Source organism: Nanorana parkeri, unplaced genomic scaffold, assembly GCF_000935625.1.
Source record: "Nanorana parkeri isolate BGI_ZX_2015 unplaced genomic scaffold, ASM93562v1 scaffold514, whole genome shotgun sequence".
In the NCBI taxonomy this organism is placed as follows: Eukaryota; Metazoa; Chordata; class Amphibia; order Anura; family Dicroglossidae; genus Nanorana; species Nanorana parkeri.
In genome coordinates this window covers 132,714-149,365 of record NW_017306782.1, presented here as the reverse complement: position 1 = coordinate 149,365, position 16,652 = coordinate 132,714, and the positions used below count along the sequence as shown (strand labels likewise).

The window sequence follows — 16,652 nt, the reverse complement described above, 5'->3', positions numbered from 1 at the left end:
TTAACAAAGAATATTCTTATGCGTTTGGCATATTGCTTACTATTTTGTACCATATGAAATGCAATGCAGTTTTCCATGCAGGTCAATAGAGCCTGTTTTTACCAGAGCAATGCACTGCAATTTTATTAAAAAATATTCTGCAGGTTGGGGTTTGCTGACCTGCAAACGTCTATTTGAGTCAGCTACATATGGACCTTTAATTTATATTGCACCAAAAGAAAATGAAAATGCATGCTATTTTGTGTGATTTATCACACATTGCATTTTGATTTCAGAAGCAAAGAGTTCTAATCCAGCTGAGCAAAGCACTTTCCTATTGCTGAGATTCAGGTAAATAGGACATCTTTCAGATGAGTCCCGAATATTCAATTACCTAGAACATGTGGAGACCCAAACACTCCAATAGGTGAAGAACTGAGAAATTCATAGACTGCATAACTCCCTGCAGATAATGCAATTTGGCACATTTTCCAGAGAATCTCAGCTATCCTGCAAGTGTACTTCCTACGGTGTATTACTAAAAAGAGCATCCCAAGCATATATTCATTTAAGATCCTATATCAGCTTGTAAAAAGTGATATTTCTTACGACATTTCCGCCCACATTCGTACGCCGGGAAATGCCTCCCCCATGCCACGCGAGGACGCCGCACCCCAGTCCCGCGGACCGGAGCCGGGATCCCCGAAAGCCATTGGTGATGTGTTTCCTGTTCCGGTGGGAGGAGCCTATCTCTCTAATGCTGTCCTGGAAGGTGACTAGAGAAAGTTAAGTGATTCTGTCACAGGAATCACAGAGTAATCAGCAAATGAAAAATTTATAGTTTTGCAGCCTCCCGATTTTATTATCTTATTTTTATCACTTTAAACAGGAATTGGGGTATCCCAGTTGCCCACATTGCTAAAATATCACAGCTGATGATTCCTTTGGAGTCATAACTATAATAGAGGTGCATTCTTACTGGCTCAATACAAGATTTTACTGAATTTTAGGCCTAGCCAACTGGCACCCAGTGCAATAAAATAGCCCAGTGCTAGCGAGGACACACATTCTGTTAAGTTATGCAATCAAAACCTTTATATAACATAACATTACAGTTTCAGTGTTTCAGGTAAGACGATGCCTTTATTTCTAGGCAGAAGCACACTGTAACTTGCACTTGCAGTAATAAGCCCACTAGAAGCATAACTAGCACTTGCTACTTCATTGTAAAATCTATTAGGTGTAATCTCCTAAAGTAATTGTTCTTATTGCATTTTATTGACAATGTGGGCCATTGATTCTTCACACCTTCTATGATTCCTTCATTTGTATTCATGAAATGTCTATCAGCTCAGTCTAAATAAATTTGGTGGTATAAGCACTAACGTAGCATAAATCGATGCAAAGAAACATTAATTTTGCATTATCCTTATTCATCGGGCAAGCTGGTCATGCAGGCAGCAAATGAAGGTCAAAGGTTTGTCAATTGGTCAGAACCCTTGACCTAGAGACTGATTTCCTTCTCATTAAACTAGCTATTCTGTAACATTCAGTGACACAATTTACTACCAAGATGATATGCAAGAACAGCTTATGTTTTAAGAGATACAAGAACTCAATAAAAACCATTTCTTTTAATGAGAAGAAAAAAAACTAGGAGTATATAGTAGGATTTCATAAATACGTCATCATTAAAACTAAAAAATGCCACACAGGGTTTACATGTAACAAAGACAATGTCTGTTCATGTTTTGCGTGAAAATAGGTCAGTGATGCTTAAAACATTTAACTAGAATGGATGTCTAGTTGATATTTTTGAGGCTTTTCTTAGTCATCCACACATGACAAAAGCCAGAATCACACTGTTGCACTACTATTTGCGACAATGCAATTTTCTGAAGCCCCTGCAACACAGGGTGATGCACTGCATTTCCAAAAAATGGTGTGCCAGGCAGCCGAATCTAAAAGGCTGCAACAGATGTAAATGGGGCCCACATGCAGTATCACTGAATCCGTCATAACCAATACTGCTGTTTATCCTACAGTATATACTGAAAATGTAACTTGATAGTTGTGTCTAAAGGACTGGAGTCCTTTAGAATTGTACTAATTAGTAATGGGGTGCAAGGGTCTGTTTTTCCCCTGTTACTTTACCAGTAACTTAGGTTGAAAGTCATCCCTTGGCCCCATTGTTTATGATTTTGCCTAAAATGAAATGCTGGAGTTCAGAATTATATATCTCCCAAGTCAGTCACACGTTACTGATCTATACAAGACATCGGCATTTAATTCCAGGGCCTTTATTCTCTGAACAGTAAACCTATTGTAGCAAAATTAACTGGATTGGCCATAGTATATCTTCCCTTAATAAACCTAAAGCCATATATGCCTAGAAAAAGTAATTTTTCGACTGCTGATGTAGCAACAAGCATTATGGGTAGCTAGGTTATTTTATAAATGCAACTTTATTGAATATCCTTATCCATTTCTGTGGAGAGTGAGCTAGGCCAAGCTGGTGCACTAGGTAAAACTCTGAAAATGAATGGGAAAGTCTGTGGGGGAATTTGCAACAAAAAATTTAGTTGCAAACACCAAAATCTCATTCGAACTGACCGTAAAGTTTTATCCCCATTATGTGTCCCTGAAGTGTTCTTACGACAAATTAAATTGCTACTCACTGTTCATGTTTTGCAACATTTCACATAATATCTTAGCTGCGCAGTATCTGTGTACAGCACTTGCAACATTCAAAGACCTCTAACCAGATGCACTTTATAGAAGTGGTTCAGCACTTCTTAAAAACTAAAAATCGCAAAGATAGCTTAACTTCATTCGCTCAAGTTAGGTAATCACTTCAAGGTTAATCAGCTGCCATCCAGGAAGTTCCCTTCAAGTTTGGGACAATTTTGAGACCGTTTTGAGACAATTCTCCTTACGAAGGCATTTCAGAATGAAACATAAACTAGGAGAATAAATCTGTCACTATATGCACTAGAAAAAAGGTATGCGACACTGATGATGCAACAACATAGATAAACCCCCCACCCTGTGTGGTTAAAATCACATAGTTACTCCCAGTGTTGTAATAAACATTTTACACTCCCTTCACCAGGGGATGTCATTCAAAAAAAGAAAAAAACAGTCTGCCTGTAATTTGACCTCAAGCTATTAATGAGGATTGTGTGAAATCCTGACTACAAACTGTTCACAGATTCCTAAATTGCAAGGAACAAAAAGAAAACATTTAAATGACAAAATATTTGTTGGCCTAAACTGTACAATGAAGTCTGATTTGGTAGACTGCAGATAGTACAAGCCTGCTCTAGGCAGGAGGTAAGCAGGCTAGAGGCTATTAAATGATCAAATACTTACCTCTGAGTTTAAAAAAAAAAGGTTTGCAGTCTCTGCATCTTATAACTACACAAGCCACCTTATTAAAGGGTATGTTAAAGCTAAACATGATATTCATATTATTCCCTTTTGACCTGGTAAATATACCATTGAAAGTGTTTTGTTAAATCAGTTCGACAAGTGTAAATAAACATTTGTTGTTGCTCACACTCTTGTGAGCTAATAAATGCTTTATGCAGTGTTGCACTCTTATTAGTTACACTGCTCCCCACCCTCACCAAAGACTACAGAACCAAGAATCTCTATGTCATGAACAAGAGGGGAGGTGTACTGCAGTCATGTCCTAAGATACTATTTACTCCCTAAATTCAGTATAATGAGTGAGAATTTTCACCTTAACCCCATCGCGACCAGTGACGTACATCACTGGCAGCGGGCCCGTTTAAACAGACGCCATCAGGACTCTGTTTATATTTGTAAAGCCAACTGCCGGCTTTACAATAGAAGCGATTCTGGCGACTCAGCTGTTGCCAGATTGCTTCTATGGACTGGTAAACTGCCCGCCCACTCCCCGCCTTGTTTCCCGGGCTCCACTGCCCCTCCTGCGGGCCCAGGACCAGCATCTCCATTGTCAGCAGGAAGCTGGGGAGAAGAGCGGCGAAGGTCTGTTCACCGACGTCCTCCCCGTGAATGATGCAGATTCCATCACTTCCGGTCCCATAGCTGTCAGTGCTGGGCTCTTGAAGCCCAACAATAAGCCATTGAAGTGCAATCTGCACTTCAATAGCTTATTTAAAGTGTACAGGTGATACTAAGGGTCTTTTGGACCCCCAGTATCACTGTAAAGAGTACCCGTCACTGCCAATATGCTATCACATGGGGGACCTGCAATGTCCCCTATGTGATAGCAATTAAAGTAAAAAAAACAAAAATAAAAGTGTTTTTAAAAATATGAAATTAACATTTAAAAAAAAAATGATTTTTACATTTAACCACTTGCCATCCGGGGCATTTTCCTACTATTTGCGCACACATGATAAAATATAAATTTTTGGCTAGAAAACAGCTTCAGAGCCCCAGCAATGATATATTTTCTGAAAGCTGAGGCCCTGTAGAATAAAAAAATGCTAGGTGCAATTTAAGTCGCACGGTTTTTGCGCAAATGTTTATCAAACCCGTATTTTTAGGAAAAAAATAAACTAAATTAAAATTTAGTGCACAGAAACATAATATAACACCCAATTATTTTGGTAAAATATGAAAGACTGGATCACGTCGGGTAAATAGATACCAAACATGTCAAGCCTTAAAATTGTGTTTGCCCGTGAAGCCGCAGAAAAAAAAAATACCCAAAATTTACCATAGGGAACATTTTAAACGTTTTACCGCTCATCAGTTTAGTGCTAACAGTCATTGACGGTGCTAGAATTATTGCTCTCGCTCCGACATTCGCGGCAATATGTAACATGTGTGGCGCAATTGTCGTTCTCGCACGTAGGCGCACCGACGCATGTTTGCGCCTGTATGTGCGTGCACGTGGGGGATGGGGGGTCTTAAAAAAAGAAGAAGTTTTCCATTTTATAATTTTTCTTTCAGGGTACTTTCATTTTTAACACTGTTTTATTTTTTTCCCACTAACCCTATTGTTATTACATAGGGAGCCAACAAGCACCCTATCCAATAGCAGATATGGTGCGACAGGTCCTTCTTATGGAGACATCATGGGTCTTGCAGACCCCTAATGTCACCTAGGTACCCCAAAGAAGCTGAGGAAGCAGAGATCTGCTTCCCCAGCTTCATCTCCTGGCTTTAAGAGCCGGAGACTGTGTACAGTGACACCGGAAGTGATTAATACACATCACTTCCGGGTCCAGTGATCGCTGAATCTCTCTCCGGTCACTTCGGGGAGACCCGCCGAGCCGCTCCCGGGCGCAGCACGGGGACAGCGGTGCCCGGGGAAGACACCGGCAGCTGCGGCACGTTGGAGGGAGGGGGTAGAGTGGGCGCCGCCACACGGTACAAACAATACGGTGCCTGTACAGACGCCGGATCGCTTGTAAATTAGCAGCAATCGCCTGCTGTTAAGAGCGGTACCAAGAACACGGCTGCTGCAGCAGCCGTGTTCTTGTTTTAACCCCTTCAAAGTCTATAGACGTATTGCGGCCCAGAAGTGGTTAAAGTCCCCTGCACGTCTCAACGTAAACACGAGTCGGGTGCGCCTACGTATGAAAACGATGATCGCACTACACATTTTAGTTATCGCCGCGAATGCTAGAGTGAGAGCAATAATTCTAGGGCTAATATTTATGCACGTCTCAAAAATGATGACCTGTAGGGACTATTGAAGCGTCATCTATGAACACGCACAATTTTTAACCTGGGCATGTTGGGTATCGATTACCTCGGTGTAATCTCATCTTTTATATTTTATTAAAAAAACATTGGTATTTTATTTGTTTTGGGGCACTAAATTTAACTTAACTGCATTTTTCACAAAATTTTGATAAGTTCCAACATACAAAATTGCAACTGCCACGATTTCATTCTACAGGGTATTGACTATCAGAAAATATATTATGTTTGGGGGTTTGAAGTAATTTTCAGGTCTGAAATGTGGATGCTAACATGGGAAAAAAATGGGGAAAAAGGCCTCGGTCATTAAGTGGTTAATGTAAGTGCTAGTTTAAGGTTTACAGGTTAATAAAAATGAAGGACGGAAAAATATGAGAAAAATAAAAGCTAATGCAGCCACTTTATCCAAGAACTGGTAATCTTTAATACAATACTGTAAGCTGAGAGATCCACATCAGCTCTGCAATTTTACTGAAGACACTGTCACTTGGACATGAGAATGGGAACTGAAGAGCTGCTTTAAAATGAGTATAATGAAAAAATACATCGGGAGAGGTTAACGTTTGTAAAAACTGCATGGCTAAAGAAGAAGCAGCAAGGATATAGGCATTAATAATTATATCTAAATCTCAACTTTTCATGTAAAAAGTCAAGCTTGCGCCCACCTCCAAATTTTTGCCTATGGTCAATGAATGGAGATAACCTATTACATTTACAGGGTCAATATTGAGATCTGAAAGGTGGGAGAAGGGAGACCATGGTTTAATTATAGGGATGGTCTAGATTTTTAGAACCTTAGATGCCTAACTCTCTTGTACCTACTGATCATCTTAATATTTTGAGTTTTTGAAATTCACTTAAAATTCAAAATAATTTTTTCTATACGGTTAAAAGTAAAAAAAGCTCTGAAATTGTCGCTGGGCACTGCCATCTTGAATGCGTTGTCATCAGTCAGAAGACTCAAAGCAGTTACTATAGTAACACTCCATAGTACTCTCCTGAGTACTACATAAAGGATATGTAGCTAAAAGGAAAGGCAAAGAAGCTGGGCCAGCCCAATTAGTAATTAGACACTTTCAGAAGAGGAGAGAGCAATGATGTGCAAGTAGAGAGGAATGCTAGGGAATTGACTATGTGCATTCGTAATTTTTTGGCATGCAAGCATGCAGCATTTCAAAGCAATTAGTACATCGTAGGTCAGATGCACAGGCTCTGCATCGTTTACTGCCAGTCTCAGGTCCTTATGGGGGTAGGAACTTCCGTTATGGAGGAAGTAAACAATAGACTACAGTTTGAGGGTGGGGGACTGGAGAATGTCACCATTTTTAGTGTTACACTGTAAATATGGGTGTAACATGAAACAAAGTAGGACTATGCCTTTTATAAAGGTTTAACGGTGGAGTATGCTTTTGATGGATAAAATTTATAGTTTTAAAAGAACTAATAATACATTACAAAAAGCAATACATTTGACCTTTTTGCATATCTGTCAGCCAATAGAAGGGGGGAAAAAAACAGAGCAGGGTTCTAATTAAAGAGTTTTCCAAACCAAAGCCTTACATGCCTTAGCAAAATATATACAAATGATTCAAAGTTAGTCAATTTAGCTGACAACAATTTGACTAAATGTGGCCCACGCATATAGGCATCAAAGACCTGTGGTCACAAAAAGGTTAAAGGAAACATTGTTTCATTTCATCCCAAAAGTCGGTGGCCATGCAGTGACCCTATTGTTCCATGCAAATCATTATTTTTGTGAGAAACTGCAGATATTGTTGGAGCAAGTAAGAAACTAGATATGCAGTTAAAGATAAAAGACAAAAAAAAAAACAAAAAACAATCAGACAACTATTTTGTTTGTCCACAATCTCAAAATTAAGATATTAAATAAGACACATTTATCAGTGAATTGGGAGGATATTTCCCAAAGTTAACAGATCCCAAAGAAAAATGAAAATGAGCTTGAAACCCCCCCATACCTGTGAGCACAAAAGCATCACCAACTCCACCACAGAGCTGCTGGATTTCATGCAAACCAAACCTGTGAAAAAAATAAAAATAGGATTACTTCACTATACATTATGTGTATGCAAGACAGGATTAACAGTAGCAAATAACAACAAATATCAACTTTAGGATTACAGAAAAAAATGACAATTATAAAAAAGCATCGCAACCAATCGGCTTTTATCTTCAGTTTGTTCAGTTAAGATTTGAAAATGAAAGATAGAAGCTGATTGGTTGCCATGTATAGCTGCTCCAAATTTTTGCCGCTTCAGTTTTTATAAATTCCCCTCAGTGGGTCTTACCCCACCATCTGGGATCCAGAATGCTAAACATTTCCCCACTCCATTGTGGTCAGTTCATACCGTAAGCTCAGCTGATAAGCAGGTGCTCTCTAGTGGATTCTCCACAGCAATATATGGAGAAAACAGAAAAGTAGCTTGCAGTCCCAGACATCCTAAATTCAGATTTCAGCCATATAACTCTTAACTTGCATTATTTTTTATAAATGTTAGAAGTTTCTGTACTGGAGTTTAAAACTCTTCCAGTTCAGATTACACAGTCTGATTCAGCCAGTGAAAAACTGCAACAAAATGCAGACACCACTACATAGTTATCCTTATTAATCTTAGTGTATATAAAGCCAAAATGTTATTTCACACTCTGGAACGTCTGTCAGGTTTTTACTCCCGTTTGTGTCATCACTGGGAGGAGATTTGCTCTATTTGTGATTGTGTATATACATACATACATACATACATACATACATACACACACACACTGTATATATGCACTCTCGTACACAAAATTCTGACTAGACTTAAAGATGGAGGACTAGGCCTCCCTAGTACTGTCCTGATACAAAGTGGTTGCCCTAAAGTTGGCCTTATACTGCACAAAGTTCATCCTATTAATGCTAACATTAGAACAATGGCTTGCTCTGTCGGCACTTGCTGCTAAACAAAAGTAAATTGTTCAATTGAGTTTAGTCAAAGGAGCCTGTTCAAAAATTTGCGGCTGAACAGCACCTGAATCCAATCAGATAGAGCTGCTGTTCAGGTATTCAGCAGCCACTGGAACAGCGTAAATGGAAGGATTTATCTTGTTCAGACTAAATGAACTTCATAGTGTATATTGCCAGCTTAAACTAGATTTTGTTTTTAATAGGCATTTTAATGCAAAGCATAAAAGGCAGTTCCTCCTTGGGAAAAAAAAAATGGCAGAACTCAACTTAGTACATGTGCCCTGGGTACCAAAACACACTAGAGGCCTGGATGAGACCTCACATATGACACTTCAATATTTTAAAAAACTTGGACAATCTAAATACTCAAAGAAATTATGGCCCAACCCAATCCAGATTGTCACTTAAACAGCTTTGGTCAAAATACGGGAGGTTCCCTTTAGATAAAATAGACACACACAATTGAACAATTTTGTTTCCACTTTACATCATCTCATGCCTAAACTTCCTGTCCCTCCGAGTCTCTCACTATAGGAGAATCCTACCATAAAGGTCTTTTATTCTCTTCATATAAAGTGCTCTTACACAGCCAACCTAAAAAGGGAATATACTTTTGCAAGGAAAAGAAAATCAGAACTAGGTATAATTTTTACAAACCCTCAGAAGGCTGCGTTGACACTTTCAGGCCACATGCACACAGGAGTCCTGTTATAAACTGCTTACATGGAGCCGAGTGGAGAATACGCTGGCACTTATCTTCTCAATGATTCCTAAAACCTACGTTCCCAAGGCCTTGCAAGATGAACCACTGGAAACAGGATTGACAACCATCAATCCCAAAGTCTATTAATAAAGTCAATTGAATAATGGAAGCAGAAAGATGGGTTTATCTTGGTAAACACCAATATGACAAATTCTTCATTATCTGGGTCACATGGTTACATTTACTCCCTCAAATGCCACAAGGCTCACATGTGACATAAAGACAATGTATTGTGCATAAAATGGTTAAACTGTTGTAATGTAATGAGAATATAGCCCATGCTTGTTGGCCAAAGGTTATACACTACTTTATTTTACCACTTTTCCCCATCCCACTAAACCCTTTCCCCTCTTCCTTCCAGACACAGGCTCTTGGATCTAGTGTCCTACTACACTCCTTTCTCCCACACCCTCATTCCCCTCCCAAATTATGTTGATTACAGATTATTTAAAAAAAAAACAAGTTGGAAGAACAAAAGTGACACATGTTTAACAAAATTACATATTTACCATAATGGAAACTACCATGATCCTAGTTTGTTGCACTGTAAAGTAATGTATACAATGACCCACTGGTTCAGTGGGTCACTGCTTAAATAAATTAGGGAAAATTGTTATCATACTTACTGTAATTTTCTTTTCCTGGCTTATACTCATGTCGGCATACCTACGGGTCAGCTCCACCCCCCTGACCCCACAGGACCACCTTTAAACTAGCTAATAAAAGACAAGCCCCCTCCCCCAGTACCTGTTCAATAACAAGCTGAGCGACAGGCTCGGGAAGGGAATGTATGCCGACATGAGTATAAGCCAGGAAAAAAAAAATACAGTAAGTATGATAACAATTTTCCCTATTCCTGGCTCATCTCATGTCGGCATACCTACGGGATATAGCAAGCAACTCCCTCATGGGCGGGTAAATTACACTATGAAAATACCACACAATATCACACCCATATGCTGCAAATTGATTTGAAAAGGAAATGACCTGGATCAAGGCATAGGATGCCAACACCCCCTGAAAATGGTATATCGAAAAATCAGGAAAGTTGGGGTTTTTTAGGCAGCCGACTGACAACTTGCACACCAAGAATTTTTTAGAAAAAATATTTTAATTGATTAAAAGGTAAGTAGAATTGATAAAATTGACAACATGATTCCCCTGTAAGCTCACTCCACATTAGTTAAATTCATTCATATACAGATGACAATCAGAATCTTGTGCAATGGAACATGATTGAAAAAACATGATTGAAAAATTCATGAATACATAACATGATTAATATAATGAAAGATGATGGAGGAGCTTGATTTTCTCAACGTTTCGCACTAGATAGCGCTTCTTTAGGAGATGAAGAGGGAAGTTGTCTATACAGGTTTAGGAAAAATATATGGAAGATATAAACATAATTGAGCTTCAAACACAGCCACTTGAACTTGTCTTGTGGTATGGTACACAGGTAGATGGACGTTATGCTGCAAATGTTTTAAAAAAATGTTTATTGCGACAGAGCAATAGTACGAAAGTACGGCCGAACCAAAAGTTAGCCAACCTGGACGCCGCCACATCCAACTTGTAGTGTTGAACAAATGTGTTCTGTGAAGACCACCTTGCGGTCTTGCAAATGTCCTCAATCGAGACCCTGGCTTATGATGCCCAGGACGTTGACACCCTTTTCGTCGAGTGCGCACGAACTTCCACTGGAGGAGTAAGGCCCTGAATAGCATATGCTGCCTTGATCATTGCCTGAATCCAAGTAGACAGGATCTTGGGTGATGCTTCCAAACCTCTCCTTGATCCTCTAGGCAGTATGAACAATCAGACTTGCGGAAGTCACCAGTCCTTTGTAAATACTCCTTCAGCAGGGAGACTAGATCCAAAGCGAGCAATTGGTCTACACCTGCACTTTGCGGCAGACTCTTACAGCCGGGCAAGATGATCCCCCAATCTGAATGGAAGGCAGAGGCAACCTTCGTCCTAAAGTCCGGAGATGGCCTTAAAATTACCCCGTCCTCCAAAAGGATACATAACGGTTCTTTACAAGAAAGCGCTGCCAGCTTCGGAACTCGTTTAGCCGAGTTTATGGCGAGCTTCTGTGTAAGACTCCATAAGGTGCATTGACTGAAAGGATGGTAAGGAGGAGCCGCTAAGGCTCTTAAGACCAAGTCCAGGTCCCAAGATGGGAAGAGTGCCCTCCTTGGAGGCCTTATCTTTAGTGCTGCTTTCATAAACCTACGTAGAAGAGGGTTGTCTGCCCACTCTACACCTGTAAAGGCCGAGATCTGGACTCTCAAGGAGTTGTATGCCAGGCCAACGTCCAACGCTGATTTGTAGGAAACTCAATATATTTCCCAGCTGGGCCGGCAAAGGCGGGAAATTATTCAGCTATGCGAATTAAGTAAATTTCTCCCAAATCCTGGTGTAAGTGGCATTGGTGGATAGGCCCCTTGACTGCAAAGAGGGGCTGATCACCTGGCTTGACAACCCTTGGGTCCGCCATCTTGAGGATTCAGCAGCCATGCTGCCAGATGCAAACCTCTCAGGCTCGGGATGTTGCCACTGCCCCTGAAGCAGGAGGTCCCCTCTGCTCGGAAAGAACCATGGCGGTACCACCGCCATTTGTTGCAACAGCGGGAACCACGGCCTACACGGCCAACGAGGTAAAATTAGGATCATCCGACCCCCGTCTCACTGAATCTTTAGTACCTAGAGTGCCAACGGTAGGGGAGGAAAAAGATATGCAAGAGGGAAGTCCCATATTATGGAGAATGCACCCTGGGCTATCGCCTCGTGACAGTTGTGCCTGGAAACAAATCTGGGCAACTTGGCATTCTGCCGAGTCGCCATAAGATCGCTCAGTGGTGTTCCCCATTTCCGGAACACTGGTCTCAGGTATCTTGAGTTCAATTCCCACTCCCCGTCAGCCGGGAACACTCTGCTCAGATGATCCACCAGTGTATTGTCTATTCCCAGTAGGTAGGCTGCCGTCAAGGCCTGCACATGCCTCTCGGCCCACAAGAAGATTTCGTATGACAGACACAGCAGGGGCAGACTCCTGGTCCCGCCCTGTCTTCTGATGTAAGAGACAGCCGTCTAGTTGGCCATCATCACCTTGACCTGTTGGTGCCGAATGTAGAGGTTGAAAGGCCCTCAGAGCCAGAGAGGCCGCCTTCAATTCCAACCAGTTGGACTGTGTCGACACCGAGCCTTCCCATCGACCCTGGATCTGATGCCCCATACAGTGCGCTCCCCATCCTCGCAGGCTGGCATCTGTAGTACCTAGCCCCAGAGGCAGCCCTTGAGAGAGGCACGGGGATTCCTTCCACCAGTATAACTGGCCTCGCATTGCCGAAGGCATAATTATCTTCTGTCCCAAAGCTGCGTGGTTCCACTGCCGCAGAAAACAAGTTTGGAACTGCCGCATGTGCCATCTTGCCCATTGCACCACTGGGATACATGAGGACATCATCCCCAGCAGAACCATACAGTCCCTGGCCTGCAAGGTCCGTAAAGTGATAACTTTGCCGACACAGGCGGAAATCTCCCCCCTGCAACGCTCTGGAAGAAACACTCTGTTCTGCTCGGAGTCCAGAATGACCCCTAAATATTCTATGCGCTATGAGTCGAGACGACTCTTCTTGGCAATGATTAACCACCCGAAGCGGAAGAGGGTCGCCAAAACCAGATTGCGGTGGACAAGTAGAGCCTGGCTTGAATTCCCTAGCACCAGGATGTCGTCCAGGTAATGGAATATTTTGACTCCTTGGAGCCGCAGCAGAGCTATAATTGCTACTAACATTTTTGAGAAGGTCCGTGGAGCTGTTGACAGGCCGAACGGTAGAGCACAAAACTGAAAATGATGTCCTGCAATCGAGAATCGGAGATACTTCTGATGACAATACGCTATTGGCACATGCAGATAAGCATCCTCTAAATCTACTGATATTAACCATTCCCCCTGCTGAACCACCGAGATAATGGTGTGGACAGACTCCATGCGAAATGGGCTCACGTGAATGAAGGCATTCAACCTCTTTAGGTAGAGGACAGGCCGGAAGCCTCCTGAGGCCTTCTTCACTAAGGGGAGTAGAAACCTTGACCCCACTCTCCCCGGGGCACCAGGGTAATTGCCTTTTTGGTCAGTAACTCTGCAATGTAATCGAGAAGCAATTTTTTCTTCAACCGCTCTCGCGGTACCAGTGTGCTTACAAAACATGGAGGGGGAAGATTGTTGAACGCTATCCGATATCCGCTGCTGACAATAGATTTGGCCCAGGAATATTTTACCTCCACCACCCGGGTGCCCCTGAAGGCCAAGAGTCTCACACGTACCGGGGCAACCTGGGTGCGCGCACCTTCAGAATTGCTTGTCTGCAGCTTAGGCCGCCTGACCGGATTTCGCTTTAACATCCCGCAAGAGAGACGACTGAGCCCCTCTCCACTGGGGCCTGGAAAACTGTCTCCCGGGTCTGTATGTCCTCGCATCTGAGAGCCTTGGCTGCGCCTAAAGGGCTGCTGCTTCCGTTTAAATCCCTGCGGAAGGAGGCCTGTCTTGCCTCCAGTCACCCTCTTGAAGGCGTCCTCCAATGTTTTCCCAAAGAGATTTTTCCCATCATAAGGTATAGAGCACAATGCCTGTTTGGAGGCCGCATCCTTAGTCCAATGACGCAGCCATAATGCCCGTTTTGCTGTCACCGAATGCCCCATCAACTTCGATGAAAGGCGGACCAGGTCTGAACATGACCAGCAGGAACCTGGTGGGAAGTCCTGACTTTTAGCCGGAGGGGAAGCAGGTCCTGCATGCGATCTATGCTTATAACAGCTGTGGAGACCGCTCATGGCACGAATCCGAGGTGGACGAGCGTCTCCTTTCCTTGCTCTTTCTAGATCTCTTATGCCCAGGGTTCTTACTCCTGAAAGGCAAAGAAATATTAAGATATATCTGAGTTATCCTGCCACTCTTTTACTGTCATATGCCATTGTTGCCTCCCTACCTTTCAGTAGGTTGCAGTGCGTCAGAAACTGGACGAGGGGTGCTCATGATACCGAAGATATGCTGCAGAGAGAGACAGAAGGAAGTACAGTACAGCGAATAGCCCATAAACCCCCTAATATGCCAGAAAGGAGACACTCACCAGCAGCTACAGACAACACACACAGCAGCAGCACCAGGATCCAATGAGACAGCTGACCAGACAGGATACACTGCCCCGCTGCGTATAAATCCCCAGCGCTGCCTGCTGATAGGAGCGGCCGAAATAGGCCGGCCCCGAACGGCCCTACTGCACCTGCGGGGCCGCTAGCGTCCCGCCGCCCCATAGCAATCCTCGAGGTTGCGCAGCTTCTGGGACCACAGACGCCTGCGCAGAGGGAAGCACGCTCGCCGCTACACTCGCGGCGGAAGAAAAGACAGGGAAATAAGACACTATAGCTCCGCTCCCATTCACAACCCCGCACCACGGGTACCCGCTCCCAAGGAGATTTACTGCCAGCGGAAGGGTCTTCCGAACTCGGGAGAGGCTGAACCCGGCTGGGAGATGGCAGGGAGGATCCATGAACACTGTGCCTGGAGCGAGGAAAAAAAGAGAACAGGTACTGGGGGAGGGGGCTTGTCTTTTATAGTTTAAAGGTGGTCCTGTGGGGTCAGAGGGGTGGAGCTGACCCGTAGGTATGCCGACATGAGATGAGCCAGGAAAAGGGTTATACAAAACAAATCAGAAATCATTAACAATGTATTTTCATCTTCCTGCAAAGCCGCAGCAGTAAATCTGCCGGCAAGTACTCGACAAACTTAAAAATGTTGCCACTATTGTGTTCCCAACCATTGCAGTTTGATTACATCATGATAACTCATAGTAACGCTTCTATTATCAGAATAGGAAAATATTTTGGTGCATCATGAAAGAAAATATTTGTTTCTAGCATAAAATCTACTAACAATGACAGAACAAGGAAGATTGGTGGCCACACGCACAAAAAATGGCCAACTTCTTCTGACAGTTAAAGGTATGGAGATACAAAGCAAAATGTTTCTTACAGAGGAAGAGTATTGATTTTCAAAAGGCATAATGGACTTCTAAAAAGGGCATTAAAATACCAACCAAGCCTAGTGGTGTTTTTTTCCCCCAAAAAAACATTGGGTCAATTCACAAAAATTTTAAACACAAGTATATGGATCTTTTTCATCCATGGGACCAATTTCCAGATCATTAAATTCTACTAAAATTAACTTTTTTTTAAAAAAATTTTTAAATAAAAGATTCTTATACTGGTAGGATAGCTTTGTGAGGTCTTTTGTGCCAAACAGAGTCAGATTAATCTGATGTTAAAGCAGAACTCCATAAATAGTTTTTATTAACCCTTGCAGGGGTGCTACCCCTGCACTGCAAGGGTTGAGTGCTCATTTGTGCCTAGGTGAAAAAATAACAAAGATTTACTCACCCAAAGTTCAGAGCAGGCCAGCTGTCATGGCGCTCCCTCCAAACTGTCCCCTCTTCCGCAGCAGATTGGAATGTTTCTCAGCGTCCTTACATCTGTGCACAGTGTATAGACGTGATAATTTACTGGACCTTAGACTGCTGCAGAGAAGAGAGAGACATTCCAGGGACCGGTCTAAGAAGTAGCCGGCTCAGAGCTTTAGGTGAGTAATTCTTTGGGGTTTTTTTTATAACCTAGACACAAAGGAGCAGTTAACCCTTGAACTGTGGGGGTAGCCCCACTGCAAGGGTTAATAAAACAAATTCCTGGAGTTCTGCTTTAAGTCTTCAGTGTATATACAATGCGTCTTACATTGTATAGGAGCTGTGTTTATTTATACACTTCTCTTTTACCTTTCAGATCTTCTAGTCATATCTAACATAACTTCACAGAAAACAACGGTAGGGAACAGGGGTATACACTTTACCAATATCAGTGGATATATAAACGTTAAGTAGTAATCTACCCAGGAAAGAGATTTGCAGAATGTTGCCAATTCTTTACATACTGCCTACAGAAACCCACAACATATGTTTTACTGATTCTTAATATCTTTGTGTTCTCCAGCATAATCATTATATATGCAGAGAGGGGAAATGGTTCATTGACCTTTGCTTTCTCCAGTGCACTTCTTTCCTTTAGCCCTCTAGCTATCAATCAAGTTTCCATTTTGCTTGGTGGCAGCAGACATCCCGAACAGTCTTATTAGTACTTTGACCCTTGGCCCCCTAGTAAACCTTTGTAGGAGCTTAGGCAGTTACC

The 16,652-nt window shown here is 42.3% G+C and overlaps 1 protein-coding gene across 1 annotated transcript in view; it reads right to left on the bottom strand.

Annotated features, from left to right (window-relative positions):
* The window catches only part of LOC108790936 (lipopolysaccharide-responsive and beige-like anchor protein), a 493,639-nt gene that overhangs the window by 353,293 nt on the left and 123,694 nt on the right, over positions 1-16,652 (bottom strand). Inside the window, exon 33 of the mRNA XM_018561299.1 lies at positions 7,662-7,723. Coding sequence (XP_018416801.1) covers positions 7,662-7,723 — 62 coding nt within the window. The remainder of the gene's footprint in view (positions 1-7,661; positions 7,724-16,652) is intronic.